Source organism: Hypomesus transpacificus, unplaced genomic scaffold (genome assembly GCF_021917145.1).
Source record: "Hypomesus transpacificus isolate Combined female unplaced genomic scaffold, fHypTra1 scaffold_251, whole genome shotgun sequence".
Classification (NCBI taxonomy): domain Eukaryota; kingdom Metazoa; phylum Chordata; class Actinopteri; order Osmeriformes; family Osmeridae; genus Hypomesus; species Hypomesus transpacificus.
In genome coordinates this window covers 93,858-108,440 of record NW_025813779.1, presented here as the reverse complement: position 1 = coordinate 108,440, position 14,583 = coordinate 93,858, and the positions used below count along the sequence as shown (strand labels likewise).

General features: G+C 52.6%; 2 protein-coding genes across 2 annotated transcripts; one reads left to right on the top strand and one right to left on the bottom strand.

The window, feature by feature from the left end:
* Positions 1-214: 214 nt before the first annotated feature.
* itga10 (integrin, alpha 10) lies at positions 215-9,850 on the top strand. The gene is made up of 18 exons (XM_047014481.1): positions 215-388; positions 2,999-3,205; positions 3,776-3,906; positions 4,048-4,214; positions 4,625-4,767; positions 4,901-5,011; positions 5,110-5,195; positions 5,386-5,527; positions 5,634-5,726; positions 6,300-6,376; positions 6,527-6,616; positions 7,171-7,255; positions 7,508-7,621; positions 7,801-7,908; positions 8,397-8,510; positions 8,612-8,707; positions 9,198-9,311; positions 9,403-9,850. Exons 1-18 carry the CDS (start codon positions 215-217, stop codon positions 9,457-9,459), a joined length of 2,109 nt encoding a protein of 702 aa, XP_046870437.1. The 3' UTR covers positions 9,460-9,850.
* Positions 9,851-9,912: 62 nt separating this feature from the next.
* Positions 9,913-14,384, bottom strand: polr3c (polymerase (RNA) III (DNA directed) polypeptide C). Its single transcript, XM_047014467.1, has 14 exons — positions 14,259-14,384; positions 13,933-14,079; positions 13,528-13,792; positions 12,959-13,177; positions 12,637-12,713; positions 12,433-12,543; positions 12,147-12,320; positions 11,999-12,050; positions 11,546-11,606; positions 11,270-11,420; positions 11,053-11,154; positions 10,731-10,780; positions 10,485-10,634; positions 9,913-10,196 (listed from the first exon to the last, which is right to left on the bottom strand). The coding sequence occupies exons 2-14, from the start codon at positions 14,077-14,079 to the stop codon at positions 10,118-10,120; spliced, it is 1,638 nt and encodes a 545-aa protein (XP_046870423.1). The 5' UTR covers positions 14,259-14,384; the 3' UTR covers positions 9,913-10,117.
* Between the last annotated feature and the right edge of the window lie 199 nt (positions 14,385-14,583).

The window sequence follows — 14,583 nt, the reverse complement described above, 5'->3', positions numbered from 1 at the left end:
ATGATTGTTATCAGCCTTGGAGCAGGGAAACATCTAACACATGCAGGACAGGGGGTCCTGAGGACCAGGATTCGACACCCCTGTTCTAGAACAACTGGAGAAATCAGATCAAGGTCACCACATACTGGTTGGAAACTGAAATGTTTCTGAAAGATTTCAGATTGGTGACCTGAGAGGGTTTTATACCAGTCATCCCGTACAAACCCAGTAATGCATGTGTGTGTGTGTGTGTGTGTGTGTGCAGATAGGGTCCTATTTTGGCAGTGAGGTGTGTGGGGTGGACGTGGACCAGGATGGCATCACAGATGTGCTGCTGGTGGCAGCACCCATGTTCCTGGGAGTGAGGAGCCGAGAGGCCGGAAGAGTCTACATGTACACCCTGAACACAGTACGCACACTCAGACAACACAACAACACAACACACGCCAGCACAACACACACACCAGCACAACACACACCAGCACAACAGCACAACACAACACACACCAGCACAACACACACCAGCACAACAACACAACACACGCCAGCACAACACACACCAGCACAACAGCACAACACAACACACGCCAGCACAACACACACCAGCACAACAGCACAACACAACACACACCAGCACAACACGCCAGCACAACACAACAGCACAACAGCACAACACAACACACGCCAGCACAACACACACCAGCACAACAGCACAACACAACACACGCCAGCACAACACACACCAGCACAACAGCACAACACAACACACGCCAGCACAACACAACAACACAACAACACACCAGCACAACACAACAGCACAACAGCACAACACACACCAGCACAACAGCACAACACAACACACGCCAGCACAACACACACCAGCACAACAGCACAACACAACACACGCCAGCACAACACACACCAGCACAACAGCACAACACAACACACGCCAGCACAACACACACCAGCACAACAGCACAACACAACACACGCCAGCACAACACACACCAGCACAACAGCACAACACAACACACGCCAGCACAACACACACCAGCACAACAGCACAACACAACACACGCCAGCACAACACAACACACACCAGCACAACAGCACAACACAACACACGCCAGCACAACACAACACACACCAGCACAACAGCACAACACAACACACACCAGCACAACACAACAGCACAACAGCACAACACAACACACACCAGCACAACACAACAGCACAACAGCACAACACAACACACACCAGCACAACACAACACACACCAGCACAACACACACCAGCACAACAGCACAACACAACACACGCCAGCACAACACAGACCAGCACAACAGCACAACACAACACACGCCAGCACAACACACACCAGCACAACAGCACAACACAACACACGCCAGCACAACACACACCAGCACAACAGCACAACACAACACACGCCAGCACAACACACACCAGCACAACAGCACAACACAACACACGCCAGCACAACACACACCAGCACAACAGCACAACACAACACACGCCAGCACAACACAACACACACCAGCACAACAGCACAACACAACACACGCCAGCACAACACAACACACACCAGCACAACAGCACAACACAACACACACCAGCACAACAGCACAACACAACACACGCCAGCACAACAGCACAACACAACACACGCCAGCACAACACACACCAGCACAACAGCACAACACAACACACGCCAGCACAACACACACCAGCACAACAGCACAACACAACACACGCCAGCACAACAGCACAACACAACACACACCAGCACAACACACACCAGCACAACAGCACAACACAACACACGCCAGCACAACACACACCAGCACAACAGCACAACACAACACACGCCAGCACAACACAACACACACCAGCACAACAGCACAACACAACACACACCAGCACAACACAACACACACCAGCACAACAGCACAACACAACACACACCAGCACAACACAACACACACCAGCACAACAGCACAACACAACACACACCAGCACAACACAACACACACCAGCACAACAGCACAACACAACACACACCAGCACAACACAACACACACCAGCACAACAGCACAACACAACACACACCAGCACAACACAACAACACACCAGCACAACAGCACAACACAACACACACCAGCACAACACAACAACACACCAGCACAACACACCAGCACAACACACACCAGCACAACACAACAGCACAACAGCACAACACAACACACACCAGCACAACACACCAGCACAACAGCACAACACAACACACACCAGCACAACACAACAACACACCAGCACAACACACCAGCACAACACACACCAGCACAACACAACAGCACAACAGCACAACACAACACACACCAGCACAACACAACAGCACAACAGCACAACACAACACACACCAGCACAACACAACAGCACAACAGCACAACACAACACACACCAGCACAACACAACAGCACAACAGCACAACACAACACACACCAGCACAACACACACCAGCACAACACACCAGCACAACACACCAGCACAACACACCAGCACAACAGCACACACTAGCACACCAGCACAACACAACACACACCAGCACAACAACACAACACAACACACGCCAGCACAACACACCAGCACAACAACACAACACAACACACGCCAGCACAACACACCAGCACAACAACACAACACAACACACGCCAGCACAACACACCAGCACAACACACACCAGCACAACAGCACACACCAGCACAACAACACAACACAACACACACCAGTACAACACACAACACAACACAACCAAGGACACATCACATCCTGAATATTCATCCTCCTTCCACCCTCTCTGTTCTCGTTCTCTCCCCCCTGTTCTCTCCCCCCTGTTCTCTCCCCCCCTCCATCTCTCCCCGCTGTTCTCCCCCCTGTTCTCCCCCTCCATCTTTCCCCCCTGTTCCCCTCCCCTCTCTCCCCCCCCTCCTCTCTCTCTCAGGGGGAGGAGTTTGTTCCTAACGGCACCCTCCAGGCAGAGGGCAGGGTTCAGGACGCCAGGTTTGGCTACGCTCTGGCCGCTGCCCACGACCTCAACCAGGACGGCTTCACCGACCTGCTGGTGGGCGCGCCGCTGGAGGACGACCACACGGGGGCGATATACGTGTACCACGGGCAGGGCATCTACATCACCCCCACCTACACACAGGTAGGCCGTCACCAAAGCCTCACTATAACAACAGGATTCTAAACATTTGGACATAAATAAGGTTCAGGTTCCTTTGTTTGTACCTGAAGGTAGACTTGGTCTGCAGTGGAAGAGTTTATACAGCCTGATGGACGGATGACTCTCTCTTTTCCTCTCCCTCCCTCCCTCCCTCCCTCCCCCTCCCTCCCTCTTCTCCCTCCCCCCCTCCTTTCTCTCTCCCTGTCTCTCTCTCCTCCCTCTCCCTCTCCCTCTCCCTCTCCCTGTCTCTCTCTCCTCCCTCTCCCTGTCTCTCTCTCCTCCCTCTCCCTGTCTCTCTCTCCTCCCTCTCCCTGTCTCTCTCCTCTCTCCTCCCTGTCCCTGTCTCTCTCTCCTCCCTCTCCCTGTCTCTCTCTCCTCCCTCTCTCCTCCCTCTCCCTGTCTCTCTCTCCTCTCTCCTCCCTCTCCCTGTCTCTCTCTCCTCCCTCTCTCCTCCCTCTCCCTGTCTCTCTCTCCTCCCTCTCCCTGTCTCTCTCCCTCTCCCTCTCCCTGTCTCTCTCTCCTCCCTGTCCCTGTCTCTCTCTCCCTCCTCAGCGTATTGCTGGCTTGTCCCTGTCTCCCTCTCTGCGTTATTTCGGCCTCAGCCTGAGTGCCTGCCTGGACCTGGATGGTGATGAGCTGCTGGACCTGTCTGTGGGGGCACAGGGCAGCGCTGTGCTGCTCAGGTACACGTCTGAGAGAGACAAACACCTATTTTCAAACTTATTGTCCGGTTTCAAAACTTTTTACAACTTTCCGCAACTTTGTATTTATTTATTCTAATCCGCTTTGCGTCCTACCCCCACTCACACACCTGTGGTGTCCAGCTCTCGCAGCATCGTGCAGGTGAACGTGAGCCTGTCCTTCCAGCCACACTCCATCAACGTGATCCAGAAGACCTGCCAGCGCGGCGGCCGGGACTCTGCCTGCCTCAACGCCACCGCCTGCTTCCTGGCACTCTCACGCTCCCCTGGAACACACAGCAACAGCTTCGGTGAAACACTCTCCCTCATCCTGTCATCCTCTTCAAACCCCTCTCTCCCTCATCCTGTCATCCTCTTCAAACCCCTCTCTCCCTCATCCTGTCATCCTCTTCAAACCCCTCTCTCCCTCATCCTGTCATCCTCTTCAAACCCCTCTCTCTTTCATCCTGTCATCCTCTTCAAACCCCTCTCTCCCTCATCCTGTCATCCTCTTCAAACCCCTCTCTCTTTCATCCTGTCATCCTCTTCAAACCCCTCTCTCCCTCATCCTGTCATCCTCTTCAAACCCCTCTCTCTTTCATCCTGTCATCCTCTTCAAACCCCTCTCTCCCTCATCCTGTCATCATCTGTGTGAGGTGTGATAACGGAAAGACGCTCATTGATGACATCAATTCTTACGTCCCCCCCCACCCCTCCCCAGAGCTGTGGGTGTCGGCCATGCTGGATGACAGGAAGTTGTCAGCGCGAGCCTTGTTTGACGACAGCTCCCAGAGACAAACCCAGCTGGGGGTCATAGTTTACACGGGGAGAAGTGTCTGCTACACCCTGCCCTTCCATGTCTATGTGAGTCTTAAACACACACACACACACAGCCAGGTTTGTATCACAGGGCTCACCTCTGACCTCTACCCACCGTTCACCTCTGACCTCTACCCACCGCTCACCTCTGACCTCTACCCACCGTTGTCTCATACAGGACACGGCAGACTACATCCGTCCAATCAGCTTCTCCCTGCGGTTCAAGATCAACAACACAGAAAGCGGCCCTGTGTTGGATGAGGGTTGGCCAACCACTGTCAAGAAATCTGTGAGTAGCGCTGCCTGTCTGCCTGCCTGTCTACCTGCCTGTCTGTCTGTCTGTCTGTCTGTCTGCCTGTCTCTCTCACGCTCCACCTCTCCTCTCAGATCCCGTTCTTTAAAGACTGTGGTGAAGATGACGTGTGTGTGACTGACCTGGTGCTGCAAGCGCATATGGACATCTCTGGAACACGGTACAAGAGGACAACCGCCCGCCCCGCCCCTCCCTCCCTCCCTCTCTATGTATCTCTCTCTCTCACACACACAGAGAAATTATAAACAAACACTTCACCCTTTCTGACACTACTGCCTGACCAGATGGCCACCTCAGCCTGGTGTGTTGAGGGGGAGTTGTCAGTGTGTGAACATGGCTGTTCTCTCCAGACAAATGCCGTACGTGATCCGTAGCCCCCGGCGACGCCTGTCAGTGGAGGTCCAGCTGCAGAACCGTCTGGAGAACGCCTACAACACCAGCCTCACGCTGCAGTACTCACGCAACCTGCACTTCTCCAGCCTCAGCATCCGGGTACCACACACACACATCCACACATCCAGACACACACACACCAACACACCCAAACACAGGCTTACCAAACCAACTGTGTCTCTCTCTCTGTGTCTCTCTCTTTAAGGAGGACAGCCAGTTTAAGATCGAGTGTACAGCTCTCAGCTCCAACAGTCACTCCTGCAACGTCAGCTACCCCGTGTTCCGCTCCCAGTCCAAGGTGTGCACACCTCTTCCCCCGGTCCCCCTCCCCAGGTCCTCCTCCCCCGGTCCTCAGGTCCTCCTCCCCCGGTCCCCCTCCCCCGGTCCTCCTCCCCCGGTCCTCCTCCCCCGGTCCTCCTCCCCCGGTCCTCAGGTCCTCCTCCCCCGGTCCCCCTCCCCCGGTCCTCCTCCCCCGGTCCTCCTCCCCCGGTCCTCCTCCCCCGGTCCTCCTCCCCTGGTCCTCCTCCCCCGGTCCTCAGGTCCTCCTCCCCCGGTCCTCCTCCCCCGGTCCTCCTCCCCCGGTCCTCCTCCCCAGGTCCTCAGGTCCCCCTCCCCCGGTCCTCCTCCCCAGGTCCTCCTCCCCAGGTCCTCCTCAGGTCCTCCTCCCCCGGTCCTCCTCCCCAGGTCCTCCTCCCCTGGTCCTCCTCCCCCGGTCCTCCTCCCCTGGTCCTCCTCCCCTGGTCCTCCCCAGGTCCTCCTACCCCGGTCCTCCTCCTCCGGTCCTCCTCCTCTGGTGCTCCACATCCTGCCATCATGTGGAGACTCACTCCCCTGTCTCTGTCTAAACCCCCACATCTCTGTCTCTCTGCAGGTGAACTTCATGTTGGAGTTTGAGTTCAGCTGCACGGCCCTGCTGAGTAAAGTACAGATGAAGCTGCTTGTTGCCAGGTAACGCCTGTGGTCCTGTCTCTAGTCTGGAGGATGACCCTTCACCATCACCTCAGGCTGTTTATCTGAACACAAACCCTGACTCGCTCAGGGCTCACACAGCAGTGGTTATCCCTCAACGTGTGTGTGTGTGCGCGTGTGTGTGTGTAGTGACAGCGTAGAGGGAGAGGCTACTCTAGGAGACAACAATGTTCAGCTCCAGACCATCGTTCAGTATGAACCAGACCTCTTTATCAGCAGGTAGGTCTAAAAGTACCCACAGCCACTATCCTGAGCTGCTCTGTAACTAGTCCCTCATAAGACATGGAGTTCAGATTGTTTTAATGTGTTTATGATGATTATTTGCCTGTCTCTCTGTCTGCCTGTCTCTCTATCTGCCTGTCTGTCTCTCTGTCTGCCTGCCTGTCTGTCTCTCTGTCTGCCTGTCTCTGTCTACCTGTCTCTTTGTCTGTCTCTCTGTCTGCCTGTCTGTCTCTCCGTCTGCCTGTCTGTCTCTCCGTCTGCCTGTCTGTCTCTCTGTCTGCCTGTCTGTCTCTCCATCTGTCTCTCCGTCTGCCCGTCTCTGTCTGCCTGTCTCTTTGTCTATCTCTCTCTCTGTCTACCTGTTTGTTTATCTGCCTGTCTCTCTGCCTGTCTCTCTGTCTGCCTGTCTTTCTGTCTGTCTGTCTGTCTGTCTGTCTGTCTGTCTGTCTGTCTGTCTGTCTGTCTGCCTGCCTGCCTGTCTCTGTCTGTCTGCCTGTCTCTCTCTCTGCCTGCCTGTCTCTCTGTCTGTCTGCCTGTCTCTCTGTCTGTAGTGACTCTAATCTAAACCGCTACGAGGTGCACCCCACCAGGACCATGTCAGAAGCTATCGGGCCTGAGTTCCAAACACACTTCCGGGTAATGTTACACACACACACGGAACAGCTAGTCTTTAGAATAATAAAACCAGATTGTGTTAATGTGTGTGTCTACTCTATGAGTGTGTTAATGTGTGTGTGTCTACTCTATGAGTGTGTTAACGTGTGTGTGTGTCTACTCTATGAGTGTGTTAATGTGTTTGTGTGTGTGTCTGCTCTATGAGTGTGTTAACGTGTGTGTGTGTGTGTCTACTCTGTGAGTGTGTTAATGTGTGTGTGTGTGTGTGTTCAGCTGCAGAACCTGGGCTGCTACTCAGTGAGGGACCTGGAGCTGAGGTTACGCCTGCCGTCTGTGGCAGCAGGAGACAGAGTCTTCATGACCGTCACAGACGTCTTCTCCTACAACGTGAGAGTGACAAGCACTTCTGTCAAGTGTGTGTGTGTGTGTGTGTGTGTGTGAGCAGTGCTCAGTGTGTGTGTGTGTGTGTGAGCAGTGCTCAGTGCTCAGTGTGTGTGTGTTTGAGCAGTGCTCAGTGTGTGTGTGTTTGAGCAGTGCTCAGTGTGATGTGTCTGGTGCTGTGCTAGTCCTCAGGGGTGAACTGCAGTGTGGAGGGAGATGTGGCTCGGCTGAAGGCCAGACAGAAAGACGTGAGACTGCTCCACCCTGAAGACATGCAGCACAACGACATGCTGGTGAGACCACCACACACACACACACACACACACACTGAAGACATGCAGCACAACGACATGCTGGTGAGGCCACCACACACACACACACACACTGAAGACATGCAGCACAACGACATGCTGGTGAGACCACCACACACACACACACACACACACACTGAAGACATGCAGCACAACGACATGCTGGTGAGGCCACCACACACACACACACACACTGAAGACATGCAGCACAACGACATGCTGGTGAGACCACCACACACACACACACACACACACACACACACTGAAGACATGCAGCACAACGACATGCTGGTGAGGCCACCACACACACACACACACACTGAAGACATGCAGCACAACGACATGCTGGTGAGACCACCACACACACACACACACACACTTGGTGAGTGAGTAGCTAAGCAGCCTGAATTTCTTTCCTCTGTATGTGTGTGTGTGTGTGTGTGTGTGTGTGTGTGTGTGTGTGTGTGTAGAACTGCAGCAGGTCCAGGTGTGTCGAGGTGGTGTGTCAGGTTCAGCAGCTCCTCCGGGGTCAGACAGCCCTGATCCGCATCAGCAGGAGAGTGCATGACCACTTCTTCAGACAGGTGAGCCACACACACACACACATACGCACACACACACACCCACGCACACACACACACACAGCTTACCCCATGGTGTCATGTCATATGGCTTCTTTCCCCAGGCTAAGTTTAAGGCGGTGAAGATAGTGAGCACATATCGCCTGGCTGCTAAGGAGTCTAACCTGGTGACTCTGGGCAGCAGCGCCCTCTGGAGGGAGGTGAGAGAACACACAACATCCAGACTTAAAGACACTGCAGCCTACTCTGAACACACAACATCCAGCCTGACACACTGCAGCGTACTCTGAACACACAACATCCAGCCTGAGAGACACTGTAGCCTACTCTGAACACACAACATCCAGACTTACAGACACTGCAGCGTACTCTGAACACACAACATCCAGCCTGACACAATGCAGTTTACTCTGAACACACAACATCCAGACTGACACACTGCAGCCTACTCTGAACACACAACATCCAGACTGACACACTGCAGCCTACTCTGAACACACAACATCCAGACTGACACACTGCAGCCTACTCTGAACACACAACATCCAGACTGACACACTGCAGCCTACTCTGAACACACAACATCCAAACTGACACACTGCAGCGTACTCTGAAGTTCTCAGAGCAGATGTCAGTCTGTAGATACACTGTCAAGCGATCCTGTCCTCTTTCTCTCCCTTCATCGGCCAGACTGTTTTGGAGGTGCTGAAGGGGCGGGCCATCCCCATCTCTCTCTGGATCCTGATTGGTAGCATCATCGGAGGCCTGCTTTTATTGGCCCTCATCATTTTCATCCTATGGAAGGTACGTGTGACAGCTCAAGGGTCTAATGAGTACTTGATAACGGTCAACACCTGGTTCTTACAGTCCTCCCTCCCTCCCCTCCTTCTTCCAGCTTGGGTTCTTCACCCGAAAACAGAGGGGGGATGAGGATGAGAAGCACGAGGACTAAACCGGGGCTGCGGCTGATGCACATACTCACCGTGACAACCAGGGAAGCTGGAGCCCAAGGCACAGAGACACAGGACCTCAGCCATGGGGCTGGGCTGGGACTAAAGCCTGCACACTGCACCCCCCTCCTGGACACAGGGAACACTGCCCTCACAGGTCCAGTCCAATGGAAATGCACTATGCACCTGCTCCTTCAGGGCTGGGGGCACTAATGGTCATGTAAATAGGATTTTCTTTTTGTGTATTTCAAAGAAATGCAAAGTGTATCAAACCACATTACGTCTATTTAATATCCAGAAAAGATCATGGTTTTACATTTCAACCCATTGATTTCTCACTTGTCTTACCGTTTTGAATTTGTCAAAATAAAATAAATATATTTTGGGCCAGATTTTGTGGTTTTATATTCAACCTTGAATTGATGAAATTGCCCAAAACAAGAACTACACCAAACTACACTTCAAAATATTTTATTACAACCAGATTTTCCAGGCTACTTCAAAATTCAGACATACAATTTGATAAACTAAAATACACTCACCCAAGCAAACACTCCTGAACATAAAGGTTGTGACTAAATACTTAAAGTACTGAACACTGTCCAGAGAGCGAGGAGACAAAGATCGCCTACTTCGTCTACCTCTGCTCTCCTCTGCTCCTCAGCGAGTGGCAGTGGAGCTGATATAAGATTCTAGTAGAAAGATGGTCTCATCCACCTGGTTCTCTGTTGAGTCCAACCTAAAGGGAGGAGAAAGACAGGAGAGAGAGACACACACAGGGGAGAGAGAGACAGGAGAGAGAGACAGGAGAGAGAGAGAGAGAGAGACACAGGAGAGAGAGACAGGAGAGAGAGAGAGACAGGAGAGAGAGAGAAACAGGAGAGAGAGAGAGACAGGAGAGAGAGAGAGAGACAGGAGAGAGAAACAGGAGAGAGAGACAGGACGGAAGCCAGTGAGAACAGAGCTCTGGACAGAGATCCTGTAAGCGGGCTGGTGTGGCTGGCTGTCACGGTAACGGCTGCAGTACTTGTTGATGTGGTGTCGTAGAGCCTCAAGCTGCTGCCTCTCAGCAGAGGTGATCATCTCCTCCACCTCCGTCAGCTGCTCTGGCTCCGCCCCGCTGGCCTGCAGGGACGCCAGGATGGCCTCGATACGCTGGGACTTCTCCAGGAGACGCCTGTCAATCAAACACCCAGCCAATCAACACACAGAGCTCTCGGATGGGTGGGACCTCTTACAGTCAGACAGCAGCTGGGGACGCGAGGTCACTTACTTGTTCTCCTTGGTCTCGAACAGGCGTCTCTCGATTAGATTGGCCACGGTCTGAGAGAAACAGGAACAAGCAGTTCCATCGTCACGTAAAAGAGAGAGAGAGAGAGGGGGGGAGAGGGAGAGGAGAGAGAGAGAGAGAGAGAGAGAGAGAGAGAGAGAGAGAGAGAGAGAGAGAGAGAGAGAGAGAGAGAGAGAGAGAGAGAGAGAGAGAGAGAGAGAGAGAGAGAGGGAGGGAGAGAGTGTAATACAGAAATGAGTTCCCTCATCCCAGGTGCTTATAAATATCTAGTGCACACTAAGGAGCAGAGCATCTCCCTGCGTACCTTGTAGCAGTGCTGCAGCAGCAGCCTGGCGGCAGACAGCTGGTTCACAGTGTACAGGTAGAAGGTACGAGAGGGGGCGTGGTCAGGGGTCTTTGGGATTTCCTGAGGAACAGTAAATCAAGAGGTGAGCAGGGTAAGAGCAGAGGGCTTGTTGTTCAGTCTGTGTGTGTGTGTGTGTGTCTGTGTGTGTGTGTGTGTGCGTGTGCGTGTGTATCACCTGTAGCTGGACTAGGTTCTCAGACAGCAGGGTGTAGAGCATGTCTTTGGCCTCCTTCGCTGGGATCATGGCAAAATCTTCCACCTGCTTCTGTTCCAAGTGGCGTTTCCTTAGCAACAGCCTGAATATCCGTGCTGATCGGGAGCCAAACCTGAGGAACAGAACCAGTCAAACAAAGACCCAGTCAAAGGTCTGTGTAGGCAAAGGTCAAATAGCTGCAGGTAAAATACAGGTTAAATACACGGCCCTCCTCTTCCTCCGCCTCCTCTTCCTCACCTCTCCTGGACTACAGACTCCAATGTGGCCCTGGCCAAGTTGGTCAGCGCTCTGTGAAGATCTGACACACTGAAGTCAAGAAACCACCTCCTTTCCTGTGTTGCGGTTTGATTCCTCCGTACCACACTGTATGGGTGTGTGTAGTATAGACTGTGTGCAGTATAGACTGTGTGTAGTATAGACTGTGTGTAGTATAGACTGTGTACTATAGAGTGTGTACTATAGACTGTGTGTAGTATAGACTGTGTGTAGTATAGACTGTATAGTATTGACTGCCTACTATAGACTGTGTACTATAGACTGTGTATAATATAGACTGTGTACTATAGACCGTGTGCAGTATAGACTGTGTACTATAGACTGTGTGTACTATAGACTGTGTGCAGTATAGACTGTGTGCAGTATAGACTGTAGATTGTGTGTGAGACACGGGTCATCAAAGTAGAAGGATACTGACGACGTACATTCCTCCTCCACTGTCGCCTGACCTTCCCACAAACTCCATCTGAGGAAATGATTAGATTAGTGGGAAAACCAGTGAGGAAGAGGAGAGAAAGGATCTCTTTACTGGCAGGCAGGCAGGCTGTGGGTGTATGCTTACAGGGTCGTCCACCATCAGAGACAGGTACTGGTCCAGGATGGGGCGACTGATGCTGTAGTTGGGTGGGAGGGTGCGGAAGATCTCATTGGCTGAGAGGGGCTGTGTGTGGGCGGCGCTGGGCGTGGTCGTGACTTCGCTCATCCGCAGAATGGTCCTCACTATCTCACTGCTGGTCTGGGAGGGGGGGGGGGGGGGGAGGAAAGGGTTAACAAGAAAATCAAATACTGTATTTCTGCTATCAAGTCAAGTTCCACGTATTTAACGTATGTCTGTCTGTGACACTGACTTGGTCCAGCTTGCTGGCTACAGCACTGATGATGGCCTGGTCTCTGAAGTGAAGGTGGAACCTTTCAAAGTTCACCTGCCAGTAGATCCCTTCATCGCCGTACGTCTTCGACTGGAGCGACGGAAACAAGATCACGAGTCAAGAGTGCAGAGTACCTCAGGGTGGTTAGAGGATGGTGTTACAGGGGGGGTCAGAGACACTCACGTCTGGGTCCAGCTTGGCCTTCTTCCCTGCCCTCTGTTCCTCTCCGTCTTCACTGGAGCGACGCCGCTTTCCACAACCTGACCCAGAACAAACCCAGCGTGTGAGGAACCAAAACACTAGCGAGGATTCACACTTCTTTCACTACTTACATTAAAGTACAGGGACATTCCCCTGATGCAAGTAGGGTGAACTACTTGCAATCAAACCGGCAACCTTCTGATTGGTAGCCCAATTCCCTAACCACTCAGCCATCTGACCCCCGCACGAGTGATAAACAAACACTAACAGCATGAGATGGGACACCGTGTGATCAAGTTTCTACCTGTAATTGTGATGCCTGGCAGTTTGTAACATTCAGGGAAGCTTTCTGGTGAGGCAGAGGCAGCAGGAACAGAGGCAGAGGCAGGCGTGGCGGGGGTTGCTGGGGTAACAGGGGCAGCAGTTCTTGGGTTGGCCACTGGAGGGCAGCGCTGCAGGAAATGCGTCTCCACCAGTTTAGAGAAGACATTCACCACCTCCCCGTACTCCATACTGCGACCCTCTACAGGGACGAGAAGAGAAGAAGAGGCTTGAAAACATCTCATAGGCTTTCGCTTTCTCCACCCTGGTCCTCAGGGACCCCAGTCCTGCATGTTCTAGATGTTTCCCTGCTCCAACACACCTGGTTCAAATGAATGGGTTGTTATCAACACCAGAAGAAGTTTGGCAACACCCCTTTTCTTGGGTCAGGTGTGTTGGAGCAGGGGAGCGTCTAAAACATGACAAGGTGGTCCCTGAGGACCAGGGTTGAGAAAGGCTGTCATAGAGACACACACTGATCCAGAACCACAAACTCTTATCCATCTCTGACTCGTCACACACACACGTTCGTAGTCGTGGAAACTAACTGACCTTCCATGTTGTGAGTGAGGCGGTCTGCCACGGTCCTGACGGTGGAGCTCATGGTCATGTGACCCCTCTGTAGAACCTCCTCGATGACCAGCTCTCCCGTGTCACCGTAGAGGGTCTTGGCCGTGTAGATGTAGCGGGGGTACCGCAGGATCCTGAGGATTCGATCGCAGCCGCTGCGGTACTCCACCGGGCTGCCGGGTCCTCTGCGGCCGCAGCTGAACTCACAGGCTCCGTGCTGCATGAGCACGCACAGAGACTTCTTCACCTTAAGACAAACAGACAGGCCGCGTCTAGAGGGGTAGCTACAGTCCTCTCTGTGACTACTAACTCTTAACATGGAGTGTTTATAAATGTGTGCGTGAGACATAGAGATGGCGAGAGAGACAGAGAGTGTGTGTGTGTTACCAGGTCCAGAGGGGTGCCCGTCTCATTAGCGATGGCCCGTAGGTTCTGTGTCCCGCCTCTAAGCAGCTTCGTGCCCACCTTCTCCACCACCTCACCGAAGTGCTCCTGCAGCAGCAGCCCGCACAAACGAACTTCCTGAGCCGTCATCTGCACGAGCAGATAAGACAAATACGCCAGACTTAACAGCCGGAAAACGCGTCAGACATACAAGTTTACCTGCTAGCAAATTAGCTACGTAGCACACGAAATAGTGGATCTCAACACATAGCTCAGCTACAGCTAGCTCAGCAAAGTTAATACAGTTGTACTCCATGCGTCCCACAAACCTTATCAAATGGACCATTCGCAAAGCCTGTGTAGTATCTCTGAAGATGTTAAAACGTGTAACAGCCCAACACTTAGGTTCACCACTACTTGAAAACAGCCGTCAGCCTCACATGTAGCCAGCCCATTGAAAGCTCGTTTCCGGTTGATTTCAATAAAATAAGTCAAAATAAAAGTCCCAAGACAAACACTGTTCATCAAACCACGAATAAATGCAAATAATGCAGCTGAAAAAAGATAATAAACGACTAACAGGCCAAAAAGGCAAGCACCGTTGATATAAAAAATAATAATGTTAAGAAGGAACCTTCTAACCCTTTATTAGAC